This window comes from Castor canadensis, chromosome 1, assembly GCF_047511655.1.
Source record: "Castor canadensis chromosome 1, mCasCan1.hap1v2, whole genome shotgun sequence".
NCBI classification, from domain to species: Eukaryota; Metazoa; Chordata; class Mammalia; order Rodentia; family Castoridae; genus Castor; species Castor canadensis.
The window spans coordinates 193,891,772-193,916,999 of NC_133386.1; the positions used below are offsets into that span (position 1 = coordinate 193,891,772).

At 47.7% G+C, this 25,228-nt stretch overlaps 2 protein-coding genes across 5 annotated transcripts; one reads left to right on the plus strand and one right to left on the minus strand.

Annotated features, from left to right (window-relative positions):
• The first annotated feature begins 1,107 nt into the window (after positions 1 to 1,107).
• Smtnl1 (smoothelin like 1) lies at positions 1,108 to 21,339 on the plus strand. Of its 3 annotated transcripts, none has more exons than XM_020167629.2 (8): positions 1,108 to 1,475; positions 5,025 to 5,665; positions 6,317 to 6,449; positions 6,538 to 6,589; positions 7,618 to 7,776; positions 7,971 to 8,085; positions 8,246 to 8,397; positions 21,192 to 21,339. In XM_020167629.2, exons 2-8 carry the CDS (start codon positions 5,027 to 5,029, stop codon positions 21,322 to 21,324), a joined length of 1,383 nt encoding a protein of 460 aa, XP_020023218.2. In that variant the 5' UTR covers positions 1,108 to 1,475; positions 5,025 to 5,026; the 3' UTR covers positions 21,325 to 21,339. The 3 variants fall into 3 exon arrangements, with proteins under 3 accessions (XP_020023218.2, XP_073901973.1, XP_020023217.2); XM_020167628.2 differs by lacking the exon at positions 21,192 to 21,339 and adding an exon at positions 14,516 to 14,810 and having other exon boundaries at positions 1,110 to 1,475; XM_074045872.1 differs by lacking the exons at positions 7,618 to 7,776; positions 21,192 to 21,339 and adding an exon at positions 14,516 to 14,810 and having other exon boundaries at positions 1,109 to 1,475.
• Ube2l6 (ubiquitin conjugating enzyme E2 L6) lies at positions 12,637 to 24,788 on the minus strand. 2 transcript variants are annotated; one of them, XM_074045889.1, is made up of 5 exons: positions 24,667 to 24,732; positions 22,191 to 23,563; positions 21,561 to 21,656; positions 17,500 to 17,686; positions 12,637 to 16,307 (listed from the first exon to the last, which is right to left on the minus strand). In XM_074045889.1, the coding sequence occupies exons 3-5, from the start codon at positions 21,573 to 21,575 to the stop codon at positions 16,156 to 16,158; spliced, it is 354 nt and encodes a 117-aa protein (XP_073901990.1). In that variant the 5' UTR covers positions 21,576 to 21,656; positions 22,191 to 23,563; positions 24,667 to 24,732; the 3' UTR covers positions 12,637 to 16,155. The 2 variants fall into 2 exon arrangements, with proteins under 2 accessions (XP_073901990.1, XP_020023219.1); XM_020167630.2 differs by lacking the exon at positions 22,191 to 23,563 and having other exon boundaries at positions 24,667 to 24,788.
• Between the last annotated feature and the right edge of the window lie 440 nt (positions 24,789 to 25,228).

A 25,228-nucleotide genomic window follows, 5' to 3' on the forward strand; every position in this document is an offset into this window, starting at 1 on the left:
TCAGTATTAATGACAGTAGCACAAGAAGAGAAATGAGTTTTAAGAAAAAAAGAGAGCAAGCCAGAGAAGTATGTGGAAGAACTGGACTGTTTTGAGTAAATAAACTCTGGAAGGGTGAAGGAGACACATAATACTAAAGGTATCTGGCAACCATAAATACTGGGCTGTTTGACCATTGGTCCCCAAACCTGGCTGCACAAAATGATCTCCCTTTCAGATTATCCCTGGCATAGACTCTAAGTTCCTAGTCTATATTTCTACTGATGGATTCTTCAATTCAACATTTATTGAGGGCCTAATATGAACCAGGGATTTTGCAAGGCCCTGGATAAATGGCCACAAACAGAGAGGTGATAATTTCCCTATCCTCATGGAATATGGAGCCTAGTGAGAGAGACAGAGAAGAAAATGGGCAGGATAATTTTAGATTCCAGTAAGTATTATGAAGTACATGAAACACGCTGAAATGTTGGAGAAATTGAAGGTCATGGAAGATCTCTCCAAAGGAATGAAATTTAGCTGAGTCCAGAAGAATTAGAAGCAGTCAGTCCTGCAAAGATGCAGAGAGGAAAACAAGTCCTGAGTCTGAAAAGAGATCAATTTATTCAAGAACAGGAAGGAAGGGCAGAGTGGCTAAATGGCAGGGGAAGGGAAATTGGGGGAGTCACAAGCTTCATAAGTAACAGGGGTTTCCTCTGCCCACATTCTCCAATTGTAGCACTCAGAGCAAAGGGAGAGGCTTGTTTTCTTTTAGGGGAGGGGCTTGAGCAAAATTTCAATTCAGCACAAAAATGTGTTCAGTCAAAATGTGTTCTAGTCACTTCAGCTCAAAACAAACCCAAAAGTTAAGTCCAGCAATCCACCAGCTCACTCCATCCCTCTCCTCTTGCTCCTCCCCCTCCAAATGTCTCTGTACAGCATGAACCCTGAGACATGTCCCCTGTGTCAGCAGCTGCTGCACAGTCTTCAGCAGCTGCTTTGTCTAAGGAACAATGCAAGGGTCTGTGTAAAAGAACATTGTGGATCGAGGGCTAAGGAAACACAGGAGGCTTAGCCTGGGCTCAGGATGGGCAGGGGAGGCCAAAGGGCTGGGACCATGTTCCAAACGGGCAGTGCAGAGTGTTGTCAGGGTCTCAAGGGACACAGCACATTGGGAAAGAAGGTGATCACAGAACAAATGCTGCTAGGGTCAGCGCAGGAGGGATCCAGCGTGATTGAAAGGTGCCACCTGTCAGATCTTCAGGGGAAATCTGAGCCTTCCAGTCTAGGGGAAAGTGTTGTACCAACAGGGCAGTAAACAATGCTCTTCAGGCAGCCCAGGCCTCTTGAAGTGGGGGATGGAGTGGAGTAGAAGGGGGAGAGGTGAGACTGTGATCTGGGGCTAGCAGCCACTGGGGCTTAAAGGCAGCCAGGAGTAAGGCTGCTCAGCTAGAGGAAGGCAACAGCTCCCAAGCCTCCAAGCAAAGGCTCCACAGGTAGGAAAAGCCCTGGGCCCCTTTCTAATTGCCCCCACCAATCTGCCAACCCCCACTCCCACCTTCTAAGGACCAGAACTTCTAAGGAGGGCCCTACAATCAGAAATCCAGGCTCCATCCTAATTCTTCCCACTGCTCTGGTAACTCTTTTTAGATGCTAGGGGTCAGGGACTCAGCCCTAAAGAGTGTGTAACCTTGAGATCACCTACAGAGTATCCTGTAGCTGGTCATCTCATGGGGTTGAGGGAGTCTTGGAAGTCTTACCAGTCAAGTTGGGTTAGGAAGCTGACTCTTAGGCCACTGAAAGTAGGCTTTCCTTGAGAGGGTCTCTGTCTGGTGTTGGGAAGGTGGAAGTCTCAGGACCACTAGAAGACATATTGGGCAGCAGGGGGTGGTGGAGGCACCTGCAGAAGCATCAAGCATCACCCACACTATTCAGGGCTTGGAACGTGGGCTCCTCCTGGGCTTCCTTCTGCTTGGTGGGGGGAGCTGTCTGCAGTGCTGCCTTGGACACAAGACAGGGGTGATCTGGGAGCTTCCTGGGGAAGTAAGGAGGAAGGAAATAGAAAGTAAGACAGGAAGGAGAGGTAGGGAGAAATTTTCTTGAAGGGTTAAGTGTGCACTTAAAGGAAAAGAAATGTGCACTTAAAGGAGCTCCTCAGTCATATATGACAGCCCATCCCACCAGGAAAGTGCCCCCTACTCAGGGCTGAGGCCTTTGAAGGGACACTGGGCTGAGGAGATAGTGGGAGTGCTATCTTTGGTACATGCTCAGTCCGTCAGTCAGAAGACCTAGGTTTTAGGTGAAGTTGGGCCATTTAACTGCCTTATGACTTTAATCAAGAGAATTTAACTCCCTAAGCCTCAGATTCCTAATCTGTAAGATGGGGCTGATAACACCTGTTCTGAAGGGTCGGAGTGAGGAACACCCAAGGTACAGCAGGGCACTTCAGTGTAAGCTGTAAAGTGCTATAGAATTATGAGTGCAGAGTGTAGGTGGTGTTATCCCCAGTTTCTCAGCATTCTGAGCTTCTTCACTCCTTGTCTATTTATGACAAGCCTACAGGGGAAAGCTAAGGTGATGAACAGGATGGCTGCGGGTTTTGTGTGTGTGTGTGTGTGTGTGTGTGTGTGTGTGTGTGTGTGTGTGCACGCACCTGACCTTCCCCTCTACTACTCTGTGTGTAGTGTGTGGATGGAAGGGAAAATGGTTGGAGTACTCAGCTATGTCTTAGCCAAACACTGCTTTACTTGGAGGTATAAAAAGGACTTGTTATCATCTTAGTGATATTCAGTTCTCTCTGCCTTGTCTCACCAATAAATGTCCTGGAGGACAAGGTCAGGACCTCACCCTGGCACAAGGCTAGGAATGATCAACCTCTGCCATGTAAACTGATGTGTACTGTGTGTTCCCTCCAAATGCTTTCTGTGCAATGGCTCTCTAAACCCTCCACCATTCCTATGATATGGGACCCATTTTTATCTTCAGAAATTAAACACAGAGGGTAGGAAGCTTGTTCAAGAAAATTAGTAAACAATGGAAGCTGAGATCCCACCACAAGAAGACCCCAAAATAGATGCTTTTCACCACGGTTCCATTTCATCTTCCACACAAGAGCAGAGAACAGGAACGGATAGGGTGTGAAGCTTATGCAGACCAGCCCCAGCTATACTGCTCAAGGGGGCAGTAAATGCTCCTCAGAAAAAACGAAACAGTAAGAAATGAAGGCAAAGACGAATAAAGCCCATGGCCAAATAGGTTTGAGAGGAAGTGAATTAAATGAAAGTTAAGACTTTTTTACTATGTGGTATCTGAAATCTATTTAAGTGCTAATAAAACTGTGTATCTCTAAGAGAGTGAAAGCAGACTATTTTTGGAACAAACTTATCCAGAGAATACATCTTCCTCCTCCCAACACAGAGAATCCTTACCAATATTGTGGGAGACCCTAGTTTTCCACAGAACATGAGCTGGGAAATTTGATCTGGATGAAACAATCATTGTCAGTGGAAACTGAGTCCTGAGAGGCAGAAATACTTGCTCCAGGTACATAGTGGGGAATAGAAGGTTGAATGAAGGCACCTTCATCACCTACTGATTCTCTGCTGATGTGCACGCCATCTCCTAGGCTCTTCCCCTCTCCACCTTACTTTAATACATTGACAGAGCTGCTGAACCATGAGGGGACTGTGGTGGGAGTGGAATTGATAGATAATCTGTGATCTTTACAAACCCCAGCCTCCTTCCTAGGAAGTGGGGGTGGGCACTAAATCCAGGAACTCCAGGACTCTTCTGGAGCAATAAAACCTGAGTGGATGGCAAGAGTAGAGCCCTGTCCCTTGTCTGCCAGTCTTCCTGCCTCCTTTACTCTGTCCCAATTATCCAGATGCCCTGGGTACTATCACCAAGAAAGATAGTACTGCCAAGGGCAGGAGGTATTTTTAGTTAGTGACAAGCATGTCCACTTTTCTTACTGTCTGAGTCATGCCATGAGCCCTATTTGGGGGTTGTTTTCTTTGTAACTAGACCCCCCAAAGAAGAGCAAGAGGATGAGGAAGCTGGCCCTGTCACTGTCCTCTCCACCTATTATTGTAGATCCTATATACTTATATAGGAATCTCTGAGTTAGTGTTCTTTCCCCCACATACACCCAGGGGCAGGTGAAGGATCAGATTTGCAGAAGCTAGTTAAGAGTGTGATTCTATTCTTTACCAAGTAAACTCTTCCTTGCCCACCTTTTTTAAGAACCTCTGGCAGAGATTCAGAGACCAGCTGGCCCAGCGGTTCCCAAATTTCAGGCATTTTTACATCATCTCTGTGATTTAGCTACATCTGCACTGCTTGTGCTGTAATTTCCTGAATGACTTCCTTTGAATTACTTTATTTTAAAATTCAATAATAATGTATTTTTAAAAGACACTTTATATCACTGTTGGAAACAGAAGCTCAATATCACTTGCCAGAAATAGAAAGTAACTGCAAAAATACTTACAATGGAAACAAAACCAAGCTGTTCAATTCCGTCTAGATTGACCTGCCTGCTTTAGGCTCTAGGGGGCGAGCAGCAGTTGTTACACAGGTGCTCCAGGATGCTAATATCAAATTGTGATCGCCTCACTGGCTTAAACAAAAAAAAAAAAGGCAAAATCATTGAAAAGGTTTGATGTGGGGCTGGAAGTGTAGCTCAGTGGTAGAGCGCTTGCCTAGCATGCGTGAGGCCCTGGGTTCTATTCCCTCCACCAAAATAAAAAGAAAATACTGTGTCATTCAATGTTCTTTAAAGCCATAAACTTTAGAGAGGGGGGCGTTAGGTGAACACGAGCAACATCAAATCCATGTAGCCCAACTACCCCCACTTTGCAGAAGCAGCACTCTAACCTTCATGTTACCACAGGAAGAGTGAATTTGTGGATGTTACATCCAAATAGTAGGTGAGCCAGGACTGAACCACAGATGCCCAGACTCTCCAGCCAGAGCTCACAGGGGTCAGAATCTTTGCCTCATGCACAGATAGAGCATGATCAGGTCCTTTTGTCTTCTCTTTCCAGACATGGAGCAGAAAGAAGAGAAGCCCTGTGAGGATGAGGCCATTGTCCCCCCAACAGCAGAGGACCCTGGGACACCAGGAAGTGGAGCCTCTGCAGAGGAGGAGACCAAAGGCACAGATGGGATGATGGTAAAAGAGAGGTCTCCAGATGCAGCAGAAAAGCAGGAGAAAGCACCAGCAGAAGATGACACTTCAGCAGAATTCCAGGGAGAAGCAAATAGGTTAGATGAGGTCAAGGTGGAATCCCAGAGTGAGGCTGGTGAGAAAGAGGAAGGCAACACTGAACTTGTAAAGGAAGATGGTAGAAAGGAAGAGAATACAGCGGCTTCTCAGGAGATGACTGGCAAGAAAGAAGAGACCAGACCTGAACCCAAGGAGGCTGAGGAAAAAGAAGAAGCTGTGCTGACCTCAGAGAAGCAGAAGAAGGCTGACGAGAAAGAGGTCAAACCTGAATCTAGGGAGAAACCCAATGTGAATGACAAAGACAAGCCTGAACCTAAGGAGGCTGTTGCAGAGGAGGCTGAGAACAAAGAGGCCAAAACTGGCTCTCAGAAGAAGGCTGATGAGAAAGATGAGGCCAAGGCTGAACTTCAGGAGGCTGATGGGAAAGAGAAGGCCAAAAGTGATGCAAAGGAATTGGTGGTGAGTGAGGCAGAAAGGAGATTCTGGAGTCTTCTGCTCCCCAGGAAGCAAGCCCTACCTGCTTAATTCCCGTGTGTATTAGTCAGTTTTTCTATCACTGTGATGAAATTCCTGAGCAAATCAACTGAAAGCAGGAAAGTTTTATTTTCATGGTTTCAAAGGTTTCAGTCCATGGTCGGCTGGCTCCATTGTTTTTAGGCCTGTGGCAAGGCACAAACATCATGGTGGAAGGGCATGGCAGAGGAAAACTGTTCATCTCATGGTAGCCAAGAAGCAGGGAGAAAGAAAGGGACTGTGTACAAGATTCACCCTTCAAAAGCAGTGACATGCTTCCTCCAACTAGGTCCCACCCTCTAATAGCCCATTCAACTATGAATTCATCAGTGGATTAACCCATTGATGAGGTGAGCACTTTCATGATCCAATCAGCTCTCAACAGCACCATGAACTGGGGACAAAACCTTCAGCGTATGAGCCTCTAAGGGGGATACTTCATTTCCCACTGACATCAGAACCTGAGGGTGGAGGTGGTAACAGGGATGCAGTACTGTGATGCCAGGCTGCCTTTCAAACCTTTCTGACATCCTCACAAAGTCTTGGGTAGGTAGGTGCATGTGTGGCTATGAGCCCATAAAGATCTGTTCATTCCAGGAGCCAGAGAGTCCCACAAAAGAGAAGAACCAGGACCCAGAGAAAGAGCCAGAGGAAGGGGCAGCAGTGATTCCCAGCTCCCCAGAGGAGTGGTCTGAGAGCCCCACAGAGGAGGGCCACAGCTCCAGCCCAGGTGAGTGAGAACCCAGGAGCCCACAGAACACTGGAGCAGCTACATTGTGCAAAGGGCACATCATGGATAGCCCTTTCCTTTCCTCTAGATGGGTTGGGTCCAGACTCCACAGCTTTGGGAGAGACCAGTCCTTCAGCCAGGTAATGTCAAGCTCTGGGGCTTCAGCTCCAACTCCCTCTACCTCCTGCTCCCTTCAAAGTCCATCATCTCCTCTGTCTGAGTCTCTCCAGCCCCTGATTTCAAGATATTCCAGGATTCCTGGCCCTCAGCCTTCAATCCCAGGGCAGAGCCCAGGAAATCATGCAGTGAGGAGCTGGAGGGAACATGGAGGATCTGAAGCCTCCTCTTCAGCATCCCTAATTCTTTATAGCAGTTCTTGTTTCTAGCATGTTTCTGTGGTGTGTGTGTCATCCTAAAAGCATGATCAGAAAACCTGTGTTTGGACAGTGGCTCTTCTCTGTCACTGGCCAGCTGAGTGACCTTGGTCATGTCACTCTGCCTCTTCTTGTCTGTGAAGTGGGCATAACAATTGACTTTACCTCACAGGATTATTGTGAGGCTCAAATTGGCATAGTGAGTATAAAGCACTTTAGCATAGTGCCTGGAATATGGCAGGTGATAGCCAACCTTGTGCTCACCATCACACTATTTAGTCATCATACCAAGCCAAAAGCCATCTCCTCATCCCTTTCTCGGAGCAAGATACCTAGCGACAATTCACTGAGCACTCATGCAACTGTGTGGCAGCACAGTCAGATGCTTTACCTTCACCTTTGGAAGGTTTTAGAGTCACCTTGTCAGCCAGGCATTATTCTTATCTCCACTTCACAGAGGAGGAAGCTGAAGCTCAGAGAAGTGATATAAATAGTTCCAAGATCACATCGCAAATAATTGCAAAGCCAGGATCCAAACTCGGGTCAGACCTTAGACAAGTCCTAGTTCTGCCCACATGACTTCACCAAACCACATGGTCCCTGAAGCTAGACTGAACCTCTTTACCACTTCTCAACCCTCTCCCAGTGCTGGGCATGGGATAAATGTGTGCCTACTACAGGCCCCACAACTGCTGTGCCCAAAGTGACCCCAACCCAACGAGTCTCACAGCCCCTTCCTGTAATACGGAGGTGGTCCCATCCCCTCTCACACTTCTCCCCACCTCTCCATGTAGTGAGTCTTCACCCAGCGATGTGCCCCAGAGTCCCACAGAGTCCCCTCCCTCCGAAGAGAAGAAGAAGGAGAGAGCACCAGAGCGGAGAGTGTCAGCCCCAGCAAGGCCTAGGGGGCCTCGTGCACAAAATCACAAAGCCATTGTGGATAAGTTTGGCGGGTAGGGTGCAGACAAGGAGCTGGGCTGGGTTGCACTTTCCCTGGGATCCAGGGAGGACAGAGGGAAGAAAGCCTGATGGCCAGTGGGAACAGCCCAGGCCAGAGCAGAACTGACATTTGGGGGCTGAGGCTCCCACAGTAGAGCCCTCTGCAGTCTCTGCCTGTTTGTCCTGCCTATATACCCTCCCCCCACAGGGCAGCCTCAGGCCCCACTGCCCTGTTCCGGAACACTAAGGCAGCAGGGGCAGCCATTGGTGGGGTGAAGAACATGCTGTTGGAATGGTGCCGGGCCATGACAAGAAGCTACGAGGTGGGCATGGGAAAGGGACACAGAAGTGGGTGGGGGACCCTTCCCCAGAGTGTCGGTGCCAGAAAAGTCTGAGTGATATAGACTTCAAAGAATGGGAGAGGGGGTTCCAGACCCTCTGGACCGATTCACCAAGGCTTCCTCCATTCCTGACCCCCCATAGCATGTGGACATCCAGAACTTCTCCTCCAGCTGGAGTAGCGGCATGGCCTTCTGCGCCCTCATCCATAAATTCTTCCCTGATGCCTTTGACTATGCAGAATTGGACCCCACAAAGCGCAGGCACAACTTCACCCTGGCCTTCTCCACTGCAGAGTAAGTAAGCCTCAGCCATGCTATGGCAGAACTGGATGAGAGCTTTGGCCACCTGTGATGAGGGCTGGCACAATCATGGGGAATTGGATGGTGGTTACTCAGATTACTACTGAAGCCACGCATTAATGAATCCAACAAACATTTTTGTATGTGTCTGTGTGGTATTGGGAATTGAACTCAGGGCCTCACATTTGCTAGGTAAGTGCTTTACCACTTGATCATCAACAGCCCGAAGAGTTTTTTTGAGGACCAGGATCTATATTAGACCCTGGGGATTCAGCAGTGGCTTAAATAGAACAAAAATCCCTGCTCTCTCATGGGTCACATTCTAAATGGAGAGACAGATCATAAATACACACATAGAAGTGAAATATAATGCTACACAGTAGTGGGTACCATAAAGAAAATTTAGGCAGGATGAGGGACACAGGAAAGGCAAGCCTGCTGTTTTTGGACAAGAGGTTACACAGACTTGGGGTCATACTCCAACTCTGCCAGTTGTCAGCCATGTGACCTTGGATATGCTCCTTTACCTCTCCATGGGCCTCCGTATTCAGATCTCTAAAAATAGACATGATGTTTCCTCTGTAAGAATTAAGTAAAATAATTAGGAAAAATTCCAGCCAGGTACCGGTGGCTCCTGATGAGCCTGAACTCAGGAGGCAGAGAGCCAGGAGGATTGTGGTTTGAAGCCAGCCCAGGAAAATAGTTTGTGAAACCCTGTCTTGAAAATACCAAACCCAAAAAATGGGTTGATGGAGTGGCTCAAGTGGTAGAACACCTGCCTCGAAAGCGTGAGGCCCTGAATTCAAGCCCTAGTACCAGCAGAAAGAAAGATTCCTACAACAGTACCTAACCCTCAATACGCACTTCAAAAAAATCTTGACTATGTTAACATATTATAATGATATCAAAGTTGTTATGATAATAATTCACTTTGGATCCTGGAGGAGAGTTATAGCTGAGGCTCATATAGCTGCATGGTAACTAGAGAAAGGGCAATGTGAGGAAGTGTGAGGTCCAGAGAAGAAACAAGCAAAGACATAGCTGCCCAGGGCTAGGCATCGTGGAGCATATATGTAATCCCATCACTTGGGAGGCTCAGGCTGAAAGATCATGAGTTCCAGTCCTGCCAGGGCTACAAAGCAAGACCTTTTATCAAAAAAAAAAATTGGCATAAATACAAAACAACAACAAAAAAAATGGCTTCCAAGGTGGTGGCCAGGGAGGAGGTGCTCCCAGCACCAAAGCACCAAAGCCAGCCTTAGCCCAAGGCCTTGATCTCTACACACCAGGATCTTAGCACAGGCACACCTGTTCTCTCCATCATCAGGGGGAGCCCAAGAAAAGAAGCTCTGAGCCACCTGGCTGAGACAGGGCTGTGTGGAGGGGTGGCCAACAGGGGCAGCTCAGGCCCCAGGACAGGGAACAGGTCAATGGAGATGTTAGAGCACTTTGGACTGGAAGACCAAGCCCTCTAGTCTAACCTGGGCCTGGCCACCAACTAACTGGCAGGGACATCTGTGTCCCTATTGGCAAGTGAGATTTATATTGATCCATGCATCTCAACAAATTTTTCCAGCAGATTTCCTCAAACAAAACATTAAGTGGATGTCCAACATATAAAACAGGCTAAAGGGATACCTTTGTAAGTTAGGAGGAGCTCTGCGACCAATCCCCAATCCCTTCCCAAGAAGGTCCCTCAGGCCCATCCATATGGCCCTAGAACACCAAGGATGTCATTTAAAAACTACCACGATCTGGAATGGGGGTGTAGCTCAGTGGTAGAGTGCTTGTGTAATGTGGGGGGGAGGCTGGATTCCATTCCCAATCTTGCAAAAACAAAAACAAAAAAATCTCACACTCAATGCTCCAGAAGGTCCCTTCCAGTTTCACACTTACTGCCGTAAAAGGAGATAGCTGTCCCAGGTAGAGAATGAAGGAAGTTTCAGGAGCACCATGTCCACAACAAGCTCAGAAACACCTTTAATTTTGTTGTTGTTGTTGTTTGGAATTCAGGGCCTCACACTCTTGCTAAGCAGGTGCTCTACCGCTTGAGCCATGCCTCCAACTCTCAGAAACACCCTTAGATGAATTAGGCATTCTGCTACGTGGTTTACATGGATCATCTCCCTTGCTCCTCAGAACAGTCTTGCACGTGGAAAGAGGTTGTATAACTTCCAACATTCATGTAGGAGGGCCATGTTGGGGGAAAAAAGTCAGGTTGACTCCTACAAATATAATAGTGAAGGGAATTTTTGCTCATGTTTGATCTAGTGTACAGCCTGAGAATAGCAGAAATCAGTGAACAAACTCTCCTATGATTGTGAATACTGCTCCTGTGGACAAATCGTAGTGGAAGTGTGCTACCACATAGCATGTGTCGTGCAATATGATATCTAGTGATGAGTGGGATAGTACAATACCTGTGAGGCCACCCACTGTGAAAAGGAAGATGAAGCCTACGGCTCAAGGTAGGGCTGGTGATCATTTGATATTGCCCCGTGAAGCGTAGCCAGTCAGCTGAAAACTTTTACACCTGTAGGGATTGCAATAATTATACTGGCAGATGTGAAGTAGGCTCGGGTATCAATGTCTATTCCAATGGTAAACATGTGATGAGCTCATACAGTGAATCCCAGAAAACCAGTGGACATTATAGCTCATACTATTCCTATGTATCCAGTGACTCCTTTTTGCCAGAGTACTAGGCAATGATGTGAGAGATTATGCCAAAGCCTGGGAGAATTAGGATGTACACTTCAGGGTGACCAAAAAGTCAGAAGAGGTGTTGGTAAAGAATGGGGTCTCCTCCTCCTGCAGGGTCAAAAAAGGTAGTGTTTAGGTTATGGTCGTTTAAAAGTATTGAAATACCAGCTGCTAGGACAGGGAGAGAAAGGAGTAGAAGAACTGTATGATTTGGACTGGTCGTACAAATAGTGGTGTTTGATATTGTGATATAGCAGGGGGCTTTATATTAATAATTGTTGTAATGAAATTAATAGCGCCGAGAATTGAGGATACACCAGTTAAGTGAAGGGAGAAAATGGTGAGATCAACTGATGCTCCTGCATGAGCTAAATTACCTGCTAATGGAGGGTAAACAGTCCATCCAGTCCCCGCCCCGGCTTCTACTATTGAGGAAGCTAATAGAAGAAGGAAAGATGGTGGGAGGAGTCAGAAGCTTATATTATTTATTCCGGGAAATGCTATATCAGGAGCCCCAATTATTAGTGGTACAAGCCAATTACCAAACCCGCCGATAAGAATTGGTATTACTATGAAAAAGATTATTACAAAAGCATGGGCTGTAACGATGACATTATAGATTTGGTCATTGGCAGGGTCAGGTTTGAAGTGAAACTTCTCATCTGGCCTTTGAGCTCTGGGTGAACATCAGAAAGGCAGGCAGCTCCACCCTGGCCAAATGTCCCTAGACTACAGGGCACAGGCCACTGTCCTCCTCCTACAGCTGCTCTGGTTCCAAGCCAGGAAGAGCCACAGAAAGGCCCCAGAATAATCAGAGGATGACTACAGACTGGCAGGAGGCATTGGGCAGGAAAAGGAGGCAATGGGGATTCGTGGAGATGAAGGGTGGAGAACAGAAGCTAAGGTGCCTGGGTTTGAACCCTGATTCCTACTTCGTAGGTCTGTGGCCTCTCTGGAAGCCTATCATAGGATTTGATCAGGATTAACTTTGATCAAATGGCCAGGCATAGTACTATACACCTGTAATCCCAGGTACTTAGAGGGCAGAGACAGAAGGATCATGAGTTTGAGGCCAGCCTGGGGAAAGTTAGAAAGACCATATCTCCAAAAAAAAGGACTGAGGGGATATAGCTCAAGTACTAGAGTGCTTGCCTAGAAAGCATGAGGCCTTGATTCAATCCCCAATACCAAAAAAACCAAACCAAAACAAAAAAACTCTAACTTCTCAATATTTTCCAGCAAGGAAGTAAGGAGCCTTTGCCATAGCTACCATAGCCACCTGCTCTGTTCCAACTCTGTCCCACGAAGTCCTGGGTTGAGGGCGTGAACAGCCAATGGCAATGTTTCTGGTGGGCTCTATCATTATTTTGCTGGGATGCCCCCTCCAGGCTCCATGAGAATGAAGGTCTTGCCTCCTCTAATCTGGGGGACTGAGAGGGCAGTAATTGTTGAAGACTCATACAGTCTCTGATCAGAAGATTCCCAAATTCTTTGTGTCCCACACAGAAGCATCCAGGCAGGACAAGTGGGTGTAGTAAGGAAAATTATGGAGTTTTATTATAGGAAAGGGGAAAGGGATTATAGGTTTGGTCTTCTGCCAGTTAGAACAGAGGTACCACATGAAGGAAAACAGGAAGAATTCTTATTTTAGGTCGTTTTTATATCATCCTTAATGTGGAGATGGTGAGAAGACCGGTGTCACTCCCAGTCTCCAATGGCCTTTGGGCCAGGGGGAGAATCTGGGCAGACTCATGCATACACCTATGCAAATTCTCAGGTGCCCTAAGTCCATGTGGAAGAAATTTCCACTCTAATTTAGCAAAGGATTTGCTAAAGGATTTGCCATTGAAATGGAGCTTTCTTGGTTCAGACGGGATGGATAAGGGAGGGCTGAACGAGGTGCTCTAAATCAGGCTGTACAGTTTTTAAAGTCCCAAACTTTCCCTAATGCCTAGTCTGCCTCACAATTATCACAGGGAGTTTGCTAGCCCCATTTTTCAAAAACCTCCCATCTGTGCCCCTCCCCCAGCGCCCAGGCTAGCCCAGCTTGGATGTCAGCCCAGCTGTCTCAGCCACAATAGAGGATTTCCGCTGGGGCCCTCATTTCTCCCATTGCCAGCACCCATGCCTGACTTTGGCAGCCTTGGCCTACTGAGACCTAGCTTCAGACCAAGATGCCAGAGGCACTGTGCAGGCCTGTGGTTGAGTCCTGGCTGTCACTTTGACCTTGGGCCACCACCAAAATGTTCTGAGTCTCATTTCCTCTTCTGCTCCTTGGAGATAAAGAGGAGGAGTAAATGAGACCATTCAAGGGCAGTCATCTGATAAAGTAACTGGCATGGGGTAGTGAGCCCCAATAGTGATTAGCTCAGCTTATCGGCCTCAACAAAGCCAGGAGTATCAAATGGCCTCAAAGGGCAGCTGAGAAGTTAGAAAAAGAACTTGCTGCTCCTCAAACACATCAGGCATTCCTGCCTCAGGGCCTTTGCAAGTGCTATTTCTTCTAACTGGCATCCCTTTCCCAGATATGGGATTTACTGTTTTTAAGAGGCCTTCCCCCAGGACCTTATTAAAAATTACCAGACCCCCTCTGCAGTATAGGAACATGCCCTGTCACCCTTCCCTGCCATTTTTCTCCATAGCACCTCTCACCATGAGTTCCGTGTCCTTCAAGTGTCTGATTACTGCTGGCCTCCTGCCACAAGCAGGGAAATTCTGGTTTTGCTCACTGCTAAATTCCCAGAGCCTAGAGGAGGCATACAGGAGGCTCTTAATAAATACAAAGGGCCTGAATGAACAAAGCTCTTGGTGCTGCTGCAAGCCAGCACTCTGTCCCTTAAGTTTTTCCTGTAGGAACTGGCCTAGCAGGAGCTCCTGTCTATGGAAGGAGGAGGTTAATGCAGAGCTAGAGCCCAGAGGTTCTGCATCTATGCAAGGATGTGAGGGAATACTAACATTGAATATGTGGGAGCCAGGCACCAGTGGCTCACACCTGTAATCCTACACTTGAGCGACTCCTCTTCTTGAGAATCTCCTCACTTGAGAGACTGAGATCTGGAGCATCACGGTTCGAGGTCAGTCTGGGCAAATACTTACTGAGACTCCATCTCCAAAATAATCAGAGCAAGTGACAGAGCATCTGTTTTGCAAGTGAAGCCCTGAGTTCAAACCCCAGTCCCACCAAAAAAAAAAAAAATTGTGGGCTTTGGAGTCAGACCCAGCTGAGCTTGAGTCTTAACTCTGACGGGCCTCAGTTCTCTCATCAGTACAATGGAATGGTTGGTTAGATGACCTCCCACCTCCTACATACATGACTCCATGGGTTTCTTCAGTGCTGTGCTGCCATATCCATTTCCTTGGCTCTCACATTCTTCATCTTTGGCCTGCTACTCCCAACCTCACCATTCAGGAAACTGGCAGATTGTGCCCAGCTGTTGGAGGTGGATGACATGGTACGACTAGCAGTACCCGACTCCAAGTGTGTCTACACCTACATCCAGGAGCTGTACCGCAGCCTTGTGCAGAAAGGGCTGGTGAAGACCAAGAAGAAATGAGCTGACTGGCCTTGTGGGTGGAGGTGGACAGAAGCTCAACTAATAGCCGTGCCTGTGAGGCTCACTCGTGCTCCACAGAGCAGCAGAGCCAGGGTGCCAGCAGGGGCAGGTGGTATCAGTCTCTATGGCATTAAAAGTACTTTTGTAAAATCCTGTCTCATGCCTCAGTGCTCGCTCCACCCTGCCACACTAATACCCAATAGGTGGTGGCCAAAAATAAAAAAACAAACTGCATTTCAATCCATCAGTGTGGCACACTTCCCAGTTCTCTTCTGCTCTGTCCACACTTCTTCCCAGATCAGGGAACTCCAGGACAGGGAGTGGAGTAGAAGATGTTTTAGAAATCTCGCCCAAACTGGCCGCTGGGGCCTGGGGTGGCTCTGAGCAGATGCCTCACATTCTGTCTTGGAAAAGTCAGAAACTTAGAACAATGGCAACCATAAAGTTCCCTCAGACTCAGCAATTCCCTCCAACTCTGAAGTTTCGGCTTGTTTTTGTCATTCCATTGCTCATCGTGATGAACCCCTGAGCTGGTTATAATTTTCTGCTAACAATCAATTCAGGCTTTATCAGTCATTTGGAGTTGATGAAAGTAGCTCATGGGAAAACAACAAACAAACCCCAGCCAAGCTGGCATGGCTGCCAAAGGTGAAGACTCTGCTCTGATTGTCAAAGTAAACACTTGTAACCCAATCATGTGCTCTGTGACTTGGTTACCTCATCTGTAAAACAGTGATGTTACCCCTAGGGACTTTTTGAAGGCCCCATCTGGCCAAGGATGGCCTATTCTGTCTTGGCTGGCATTCCTTATAATGTGTGGTGAATATCCATGAGAGGCAAGGTCACATTTTTTGTTAGATGGCACTAAGTCCCTAGCCCCCTCTTATGTGATGAAGCCATCCCATCTTCATCGAAGACAACCCAACTCCAGAATTAATCTGTGACTTAAATGGCCAGGCTGGAGAGTCACACCCATTACCCCCAAGAACTAGACTCTGTAAGGACAGCAAGTGGTCTCCAAAACATGGAGTCAGGTTTCCAAAATGGAGGTTAGATTCTTCATTTTATGATTCATCAGAGGAAAAGAAAAAGTTTAGAACCTAAATCTGCACATGCCTGTCAGTAGTCTGACTGATTTCAATCACTCAGTAATAAATAAGACACTCTCTGTTGCCCTGCTTCCCATCCACATCCCCACTTCCTGGCCCTTTAGTGCCTCAGCTCTGGTTTCCTGTCAGCTGGACTGCAATTCTGAAAGCCTGAACCCCCTGGCTCTGGGGGAATTGGAAGGGCACAGCTGCAACCATGTGAACCAGGCAAGGAGCCCACACTACACTATGCCGACTGCCCCTCCCCCACCACACATGCATACTCATGACCAGCAGCTAAGAGGGAGAACATGAGTAAGGAATGGGCCACCAAGGGATCTGGCCCCAGTCCATGGGGGACATCCATCCACCAGACGATCCAGGGCAGAGATGGCTCAGAACCAGAATTAGGAAGGCCGGTCCAATCCGAACCGAAGGGTGAACTCTTCAGCCTTCCTCCTAAATAGCTCTGGGTTCTCCGACAGCAGGTAAGCAATTTCCATCCGCACAGGCTCCTCCAGATTTGGTTTGTTCACCAGCACCATGAGGGCCTCCAGGACTGGAGAGAGAGGTCAGACCAGGATATCAAAGCAGAGGTAAAAAACCCTGGAAAGAGACCACCTCCCATTTCCAGTTTCCCCTGGACCCCCACGCTCACTTCTGTGGGGCCTCCAAGGAGACTGCATCTCTTAGAATGACTCTTTGGCCATATCAAATGTCCTCTCATGCTTGGCGGATGATACCCAAAGCCCTGACCAGGGAGATCACTGTGTTCCATGGCTTCAGAGAAGCTTCTCATGACATAAATGGGGTTTCTGGGTCTTACCCCCACTCCAGTAAGAAACACTCTGGTTTTCTATGTTATATTGGGACTTCAAATAAATTTTATTTGGAGGGAAAAGGGTTCTAAGGCTAAAGACAGAAAACCACTACTGCTCTGTGGCTTTTAACCTTTCACAGATACCTTTGAGAGTCTGGAGAGGGTAGCAGTCCATCCCCCCAGGCATGTGCACAAATTCATACACAGACTGTGTCTGTTCAGAGTGAAGAGTACTTCACAGTCATCCCCTATCCCCAAGCTCATTCAAGAAGTATTTCCTGCCTCAAGGCTCCTTTCCCGGGGTTAAAGAATCCCATGCTAGGCCAGACACAGGCAGGCACACTGATTAAGCCCACAGGCTACAGGGCTGCAGTGTTCTGATATGGTGACCATGAGCCACATGTAGTTATCTAAGTTTAAGTTAAAGTTATATATGATTAAGAATTCAGTTCCTCAGTTGCATTAGCCACATGTGCTAGTGACTGCCATATTGAATAGTGGAGACACAATGGAGAAAGTTCTGCTGGACAATACGGTTTTAGACTGCCAAACTCTGCTCCTGGCCAGCTGTATGACCTTAGCAAAAACTTCCCCTATTATATGCTTCAGTGTCCCCATCTGTTCAACAGGGCTAGTGATAGTGCTACCTCATGGAATGGGCTGGTGGCCTTCTTAAACCAAGCCCTTTCCCCTGCAGCGAGACTATCTCTCTCCCCCATGAACTGTGCTCTAGTTCCTCTGTCACACCTACCCAGATGTAGGAACAGAGGCAGTCCATCCAAAAGCTCAGAAACTAACCCGATAGTGGGTTCAACTGAGACATCTTAATTTCTACTCCTTTAGGTTTTCTAACTCATAATAAGTCCACTAGCCCCTCCCTCCAGTAACCCCACCCAGCATCAGTCCCTCCTCTGGGTGAGGGCCGTCTCACCTTGGCAGGTCTTGGTATAAGGCTTCCAGTTCTTAATACTAGTGAGGGGCAGGCAAACCTGCCCATTCTCGCCCACATTGGGGTGGTAAATCTTGGTTGTGAACTTGAGCATGGGGGGTTTGAATGGATAGTCCTTGGGGAAGTCGATACGCAGACTGAAGGCCTTGAGGTGATAGGGAGGTTGGTCCTGTGAAGAAAGACAAGGTCCAGCTCTGTTCTAAGGCAAAATTGCTCTCCAAGGTCACCTTTCTCTGAAGGCCTTGCTCTTGCCTTCCTGCCCCTCCCCATGCCTTGGTCCTAAGCCTACTCAGCTCCACTCCCAGGAAGATCATAGGTGGGGATGTGGGGGACACCTGTATGCACTGGGCAATGAGCCAGGTGTTAGTAGAATGGCACTGGCCTGGCAATCAGAAAAATCTGACCCTGGCTTTTACTGTGTGACCATAAGTAAGACACTTCCCATCTCTGAGCCTCAATTTCCTCATCTGAGAAGTAGATAAAGTTTGACTAAATGATCTCTGAGGACCAGCTCAACTTTAGAGTCTTTCTGGAATTACAGAAGAGAAGAACAGACCATCTTTTTTTCTCTCTTCCTTCTTCTTTTTTTTTTTTTTTTTTTTGCAGCTCAGGGCCTCACGCTTGCTAGGCAAGTACTCTTACTGCTTGAGCCACTCCACCAGTCCAAGACCATCCTCTTTCTGAGAGCTGTTAGCTCTCACTAGGGGTGAAAGGAAGTGAGGAAATCCTAAGAACTCAGAGGCTGGGGAATATAAAACAGTGCAGCTGTTATGGAAACTGTGTAGCAAGGATAAGTATCTATCAATGGATGAACAAATAAAATGTGGTTTGGGGGTGTGGATGTGGGTTTGTGTGAAATGGAATATTAGCTTTAAAACGAAATGAAATTCTAATAGATGCTATAACATGGAAAGATGAAAGACATGCTAAGTGAAATAAACTAGACAAAAGTGATAGATACTGGCCAGGTATCAGTAGCTCACACCTATAATCCTACTTGAGAGGCAGAGATCAGGAGAATTGAGGTTCAAAATCAGCCCAGGGAAATAGTTCACAAGACTCTATCTCGAAAATACCCAACACAAAGCAGGGCTGGTGGAGTGGCTCAAGTGGCAGCATACCTGCTTAGCAAGCGTGAGGTCCCAAGTTCAAACGCCAGTACCACCAAAGTAGAGATATAAAATAGAAAAGTGGTTTCCAGGTACTGGGGAGGGAGGAATGGAGAGAAATTGTTGAATAGGTGCACAGCTTCAGTTTCAGAGATGAATGATGGTGACAGTTGCACAACAATGTAAATGTACTTAATGTCACCAAACTATTATCTTAAAAATGGTTGCGATGGTAAATTTTACAATATATATTTTACTGCAATTTAAAAAAACAATGGCATAAACTCAGAGGTTGAAGGAACCACAGGGTTGGTAGCTACCTGAGTCAGTAGAAAACTCTCCAGACTTTGAATGACCTGAAGATTTCCTAAGCACCTACTCTGCACTGCCTTGTGATAAAGAATTACACACATTTGCTCATGTTCAGAGTACAGGAGTCACACAGACTCTGGAGCTACTCTGTCTGGGTATGAATATTGGCTCTGCCACTCACTGCCTATGTGGCCTCAGGCAAGCAACTTAACCTCTCTGTGCTTCCATGTGGGGACAACAGTAGACTTCTTCATAGGACTTAGGTGAGGATGAAATGAGCTAATTCACGTCAAAAGCTTAGAACAGGACCTGGAACACGACAAGCACTAGATATGTGTCAGTTATTATGATAAGCATGAAAACCACAACTACCATTCATCACTGTTCTCAGATGAGAAAATTCAAGTTCAATGTATGTAACTAACTTATCCAGGACCACAGTGACCACATTGGTATGGGAACTCAGCACTGTTGACTCTCCACACGTGATCATTACTCTGTACCCTTAGATGAGGGGAACTCCAGAATTTGGGTGGAGCACAGGGGTCTTCAGACTGGGTTCCAGGTACCAAATCCTTCCAGAACCTTCATTATTGAGAACAAAGTGCAAAGACATACAGAGTCAAAGTTTTTGTTTTATTTTGTTTGCAGTGCTGGGAATAGAACCTCTGGCCTCACACATGGTAGGCAGGCATTCTACTTAAGCTACACCCCTCCAGCCCAGAGTCAAGGTTTTAACTGATCTCCCCTCCCTAATGCAAGGCAGAATGGAAACCACAGTGGTCTTGTGTGTGTTGAGATAAGACATGAAGCAACTCCCAAGCAGATAAAGAAAAGGTCCAGTTTTTATGGACTCAGTAATCAAGAGGCTGGACCACATGAAGCCTTTGTGAGGCAATTTGTCTGCTCTCATCCCAAAGACCTTTGTTGGTTCTCCCTGCCCTGCAGGCCAGCCATGTTTTCCTTCACCTGGCATCTCCAGGCCCTGTGAGCTGGCTATTCTGCATCAAGCTTTGGCCCTCCCAATTAAAACACTTCTTCAGGCTTTCTGTATAGCTGGAAGGTCTTTGGCCAACTATCCACCTTTTAGGCACACCTCTCACCTTGTTCTTGGTAATCTTTGAGGGCCTCTGACTTCACAGTATCCTCCCAAATGTGAGCTATCCTAGGTTTTCCCATTACCTGCCTTCTTCCTTCTGACCTGCTCCTCCTCCTCCACTATCATCATCTCAGAGCTGGTCTCTTAGGAGAGCTAATTAGTCCTTGGAACCCTTTCTAGTGTCTTTTTCCATTGGTACTTGAGGCCCAGAACAGGTGTCTTCAGTCCAACCCAAGAAACTGGATTGCTTCAATCCAGCAGCACAAGGTTGCCAAGGGACTTGGCAGTGGTTCAGGTATTGACCTAACTCAAGACTTTCTCCATTTTTCTAGACTATAGGTCAGTCAAAAGAGAAGATGACTTGGCCTAGGCTGTTTTGTTGTCAGTAAGAAGCTCAGATCCTAAATAATAAGATGAACTGTTTCCTTGATATTCCAAGAGTTTTGACTAACAAAGAGCTCTTAATTTTTATTTCCAAGCAACCATTCTCAAACAGATCACAGTGCCTGTGATACTGAGTATTGAACTCAGGCCTTGCCCAAGCGCTCTACCATTTGAGCCACACCCCTAGTACTTTTGCTTTCAGTTTATTTTTCAGATAGGGTCTTGGCTTTTGCTTAGGCATTCCTTAAACCATGATCCACCTGTCTCTGCCTCCTGTGTGGCTGGGATTTCAGGAATGCACCACCATGCCTCTCCCTCAAAGAGAGTATCTTTAGTCACTAACAATTGGATGACAAAATCATGATCTTATGTTCTGCTAGGTTCTTGGAAGTACTGCCTTCAAAATGAGAGGGTGTTTTGTTTTTTGGGTTTTGTTTTTGTTTTTGTTTTTGTTTTTGCAGTACTGGGGTTCAAACTCTAGGTCTTATGCTTGCTAGGCAAGGGCTCTACCACTTGAACCATGCCTCCAACCCTAAAAGGAGATTTTGTCAAAATGGTGTCAATTATGAGTTAGAGAAAAAACAAGAACAGTGGAGATGGCTTTCTGTGTTGTCACACATAACAATATTTTCTGAAATAAGATATTTAAAAGAAAACAAAATACAGTTTAGGTTTGGAGAGCAGATTCTATCACTCTGGGAACCTGGAAGTTTATCCCTATCCCTTGACAAAGGTCAAAAGAGATTTCTTTTCTTTTTTTTTTTTAACAGGGTCTCACTGTCTGGCTCTGTTGCCCAGCCTTGCTTTAACTTGGTGACCCTCCCACCTCACCTCTTCCTCCAGTACCTAGGACTACAGAAATACATCACTGTGTCTGGCTTCCTTCTTTTTGATGCTAGTTGATTGCTGAAGCTTCTGTGGTGGGCTTGGTGGCTGCCAGTTTAAGGAAAGAGTCTCCTACTAAGCCCAAAGATCTTTTGGCATCTTTGTCAGTCTGCCTGCACATCAGAAGCAATCCATACAGAAAGCAAGCCCCTCCACCAACAGCAATCTCCAGTGAAGACCCTAAGGCAGAAGAAATTCTCACCTACACCCAAAGTTGCCCCCACCCCAAAGCCTTGATCCCCATGGACACTCACGGGCAGAAGAAGCATGTGCCACACCAGGACATTACCATCATCGCTGGACAGGTGCCGCAGGTATTGGGGAAGCTCCTTCTGAAGCTCCTCCAGCTCCTGTAAGAGGCATAGTGAAAGTGAAGTGCGTGGTGAGGGAGAAGAGCCTATATCTCACTGCCTCAGTTCCCCTGCCCCAGCAGCAATCCCCAATAGGACATCCTCAGAGCGCCCACTCAGAGAAATCTGCAAGTGTGATACACGGCCCTGAGTGCTGTCAGTGAATTACCTGACTTTGGCCTTACCACAATTCTTTAGGAACTAGGTATAGCTGATCACTTCTTCCAGGTATTAAAAACTTGGGAATGAACTATCTTAGGAGCCTTTTTTTTCACTAAAAGAAAGGTACTTAACTCTGTCCTCTCACTCTGGATCCTAATTCTCTCCCTGCCTCTCTTCTCTTCCTCTCCCCCTTCCATCCACTGAGTGTCCAGAATAACAACATTCCCTGGCAGAGTGCACAGCAGAGACATCACCCCACACCTTCCAACTCTGCCAGACCAGGGCTAGCAAAAAGGGAATGACTCAGACTGACCAATCGAAGAAGAACTCTACACACCAAGCATGGTAACAAGGGGACAAGGAGTCACTCACCTTCTCAGAAATGCAGCCCAATCACCTGGACATCTCTGGATTCTCCCAAGCAGCATTTACTGGGCATACTCTAGTGACCCTTGACTAAGATGGAGCCCAGCCCTAGGAACTTCACTGGAGTAATGGAGGACACGGGAATGTGATTACGTGAATAATGTGTGCAGATACGTAACAGGGAAGGAGAACAGGAAGGCTTCACAGAGAGTGCACACTGTGAAACGGGCCCTGAAGAGTAGATAGGAGTCCACCATGTAGAGAAATGAAGAGGCATCAAGGCAGAGCGACCAGATAAGACAAGTGCTAAACAAGCTCCTTCACTGAAGGGCTTCCCAGAGGAACCCAAGGCCTTGAGCATGCTAGGCCTTGAGCTGTCTGCCACTGAACTCTATTCCCAGCCCTACCCGAGCTGTTGGTATGCAACTCTCCAAGCTGTGAGCCCACAACACTCAGTACTTGTCTAGTGTACTTGACAGAGGAATCCCATCACACTTTTGAGATCCACCTTCTGGGACCTCAGATCTTTTTACTTTGGAGGAGGAGAGGATAAAAGCATTCAAGGGCAAGGCACAGTCCTCTGAACAATGAATGTGTATAAATTGGTAGTTCTCAACTTGGGGCCAATTTTATCTACCGGGGACACTGGCCAATGTCGACAAATACTTTTCGTTGTCTCAAATCCGGGGTAGGGGATGCTATTACAATTTAGTGGGTAAAGGCTAGAGAAGCTGATGAACATCCCACAAAGACCTGTCTGGCCCTAAATGTCAACAGTGATGAGGTTAAGACACTCCTGCGTAAACAGAGGCAGAGAAACCTGCCTCAAACCCGTCCACGGTTGAGAAGGGGTCTTTTACTACTGTGAACCATATGAACTTTCTTTCCCCTCCCCAACATATAAACACCCCTACACCCTGTTCTATCTCCCAGCCTGTATTCCATCTGTGTTCACATCAACAAACTGCTTCTTGTGCCTTCTGCCCAGAGTCCATGTCCCTTCATTTATCACCAAACTAGAATCATCTGCCACTGTAAATCATGGTTTCATTATAGTCTGTGACTGGCAAGAATGAAACCCAAGGTTGGACATTTTCTTTACCTTACCTTGCTTTAACTGGGAGCACCTGGACTTGATCTACTATGGTAAGTTCTGCCAAAACTTTCCCTAAACCTGAGGGTGATGAAATCCAAGCTAGGACGAAGCTCTGTCCCAAGGACTGCTAGGAAATCACCTGACTTAGAGGAAACAGAAAATGAAAGTAGAGAGAAGGTGGGGTCAAAGTCCCATGAGACTGGGCTTAAATCCCAGCTCCGTGGCTCCTCACTCAGTGATGCTGGAAGGCCAAGTTATTTCCTCTGAGCATCAATGTCCTCACCTATAAAACGGAAATACTGCTTATTTCAGAGTTGCTGTGAGAATCTGACTTAACAACCTATGTAAACTTCCTGGTTCTTAAGAGTGCCAGTCTCTTTCTCACTTGGTGGGAAAGACCCTCTGCTCCATTTTGCACCAACATCCAGATTTCAGTTCTTCTGGGCTAAGCCTGCTGGGGACCTCTCAATCCCAGACCACTGCCTTTTCAGCAGCTGCCCCACTGCCACTCCCACCAACCTCATCCACTCACCCCACCCCACCCACCCCTCCACTCTGAAGATTTGGGGGACACTTCTGGGAGACTCACAGTCTCCACCTCACCAGCCCCTCCTCACCAGGATTACTCCTCCTCCCCCATCTATCTTGAATCCTGGCTATACTCCTGTCCCCCAAATGCCCTAGGTTTTCCCATCTCCTGGGGGAAATCGCCCCAGATCTTATTTCAGATTGTGTCCCTGGTAAGAAAGCAAGCTCAAGGGGGACATCATTTTTGTTCATCTCTGCCCCCTACCTCCTGGCACAGGGCCAGCACATAGGAGGCATTCAGCATCTGTAAAAGGAACGTATGCGAGTCACCTACTCCAGGAGGCCTTCCAGGCCTGCCTCAGCATATTTTCCTCCAGAGAACACCCAAGGAAGGTTGCTCCCCTCCCACACTCTAATCCGCATTCGCTGCTTCTCGGGGCTCTAGTGAGATAGTATTCAGTATGGAATAAGCCATGGGCTACTCCAAGGCAAGGACCTTGTCTAGATACCTCTATTCATAAACCACCCACCAGCAGCAGCAGCAGAATGTGCGGCACAAGAGACTGCCAAGGAAACCCACGGTTACCTCAAGTTTCAGGCAGAAGAAATGAAACTGAACCTAGTCTGGGGGAGCAGGTTCATCCTCACCCCCCAGCAGATCTCGGGGAGCTGCTGACTGTATAAGTAAGCTCCCTGTTCTTTTCCCCATACTCCAGCTCTGGCCCCTTCCCAGCTCCTCTTCTGGGGAGAGGATGGGGATGTAGGGATTCGACAAATGCTGATACCCAACGAAATAAACTCTCTGGGAGAGCCGCGGAGGGGATGCCGCGAGAAGGGGGTACTGCCACACGCGGTTACCTTCGCCACTCGCTTGCTTGCCGTCATTTCGGGACCGGGTATGGGACACCAGCGGACTCCAGCCGGACCCTGCACTGACCGCGGACCCCGTGCGCCCCGCCCCGGGACGGTGCCTCGGGATCCACGCCCACGCCCCGCCCACCCCGCGCGGATTGGGGCTGCGGAGCCCGGGGCGCCGCGGTGCGGAGGACGCGCTAGGCAGGGCTGCGCTGGGCCGGGCCGGACCGGGTCCCTGCGCGGGGTCTCGGATCCCTGGAACTTGCGCTCTTGGAGCGCCCAATCTGCGTCCCTCTGGGGCGCCGAGGACCCGGCCGTGGGCGTGCGGGAGCCGGGCTAGTGTCCATCCACCCGGGTTTGGTCCCAGGCGGCCCCGCGAGGGGCTCTCCTGTTTCCGCCAATCCCCTTCACGCCACTCCCGGCCGCACTCCACCTAAGCACAAACGGGACGCCTGCTGTGCAAACGCAGCTCCCGGACGGGTCGCTCCTTGGAGGGCAAGGCGCTCGTCCTCTATGGGCCCAGTGCCCCGTCCTAAAATTGAGCTGGGGGAGATGTACACTAGCC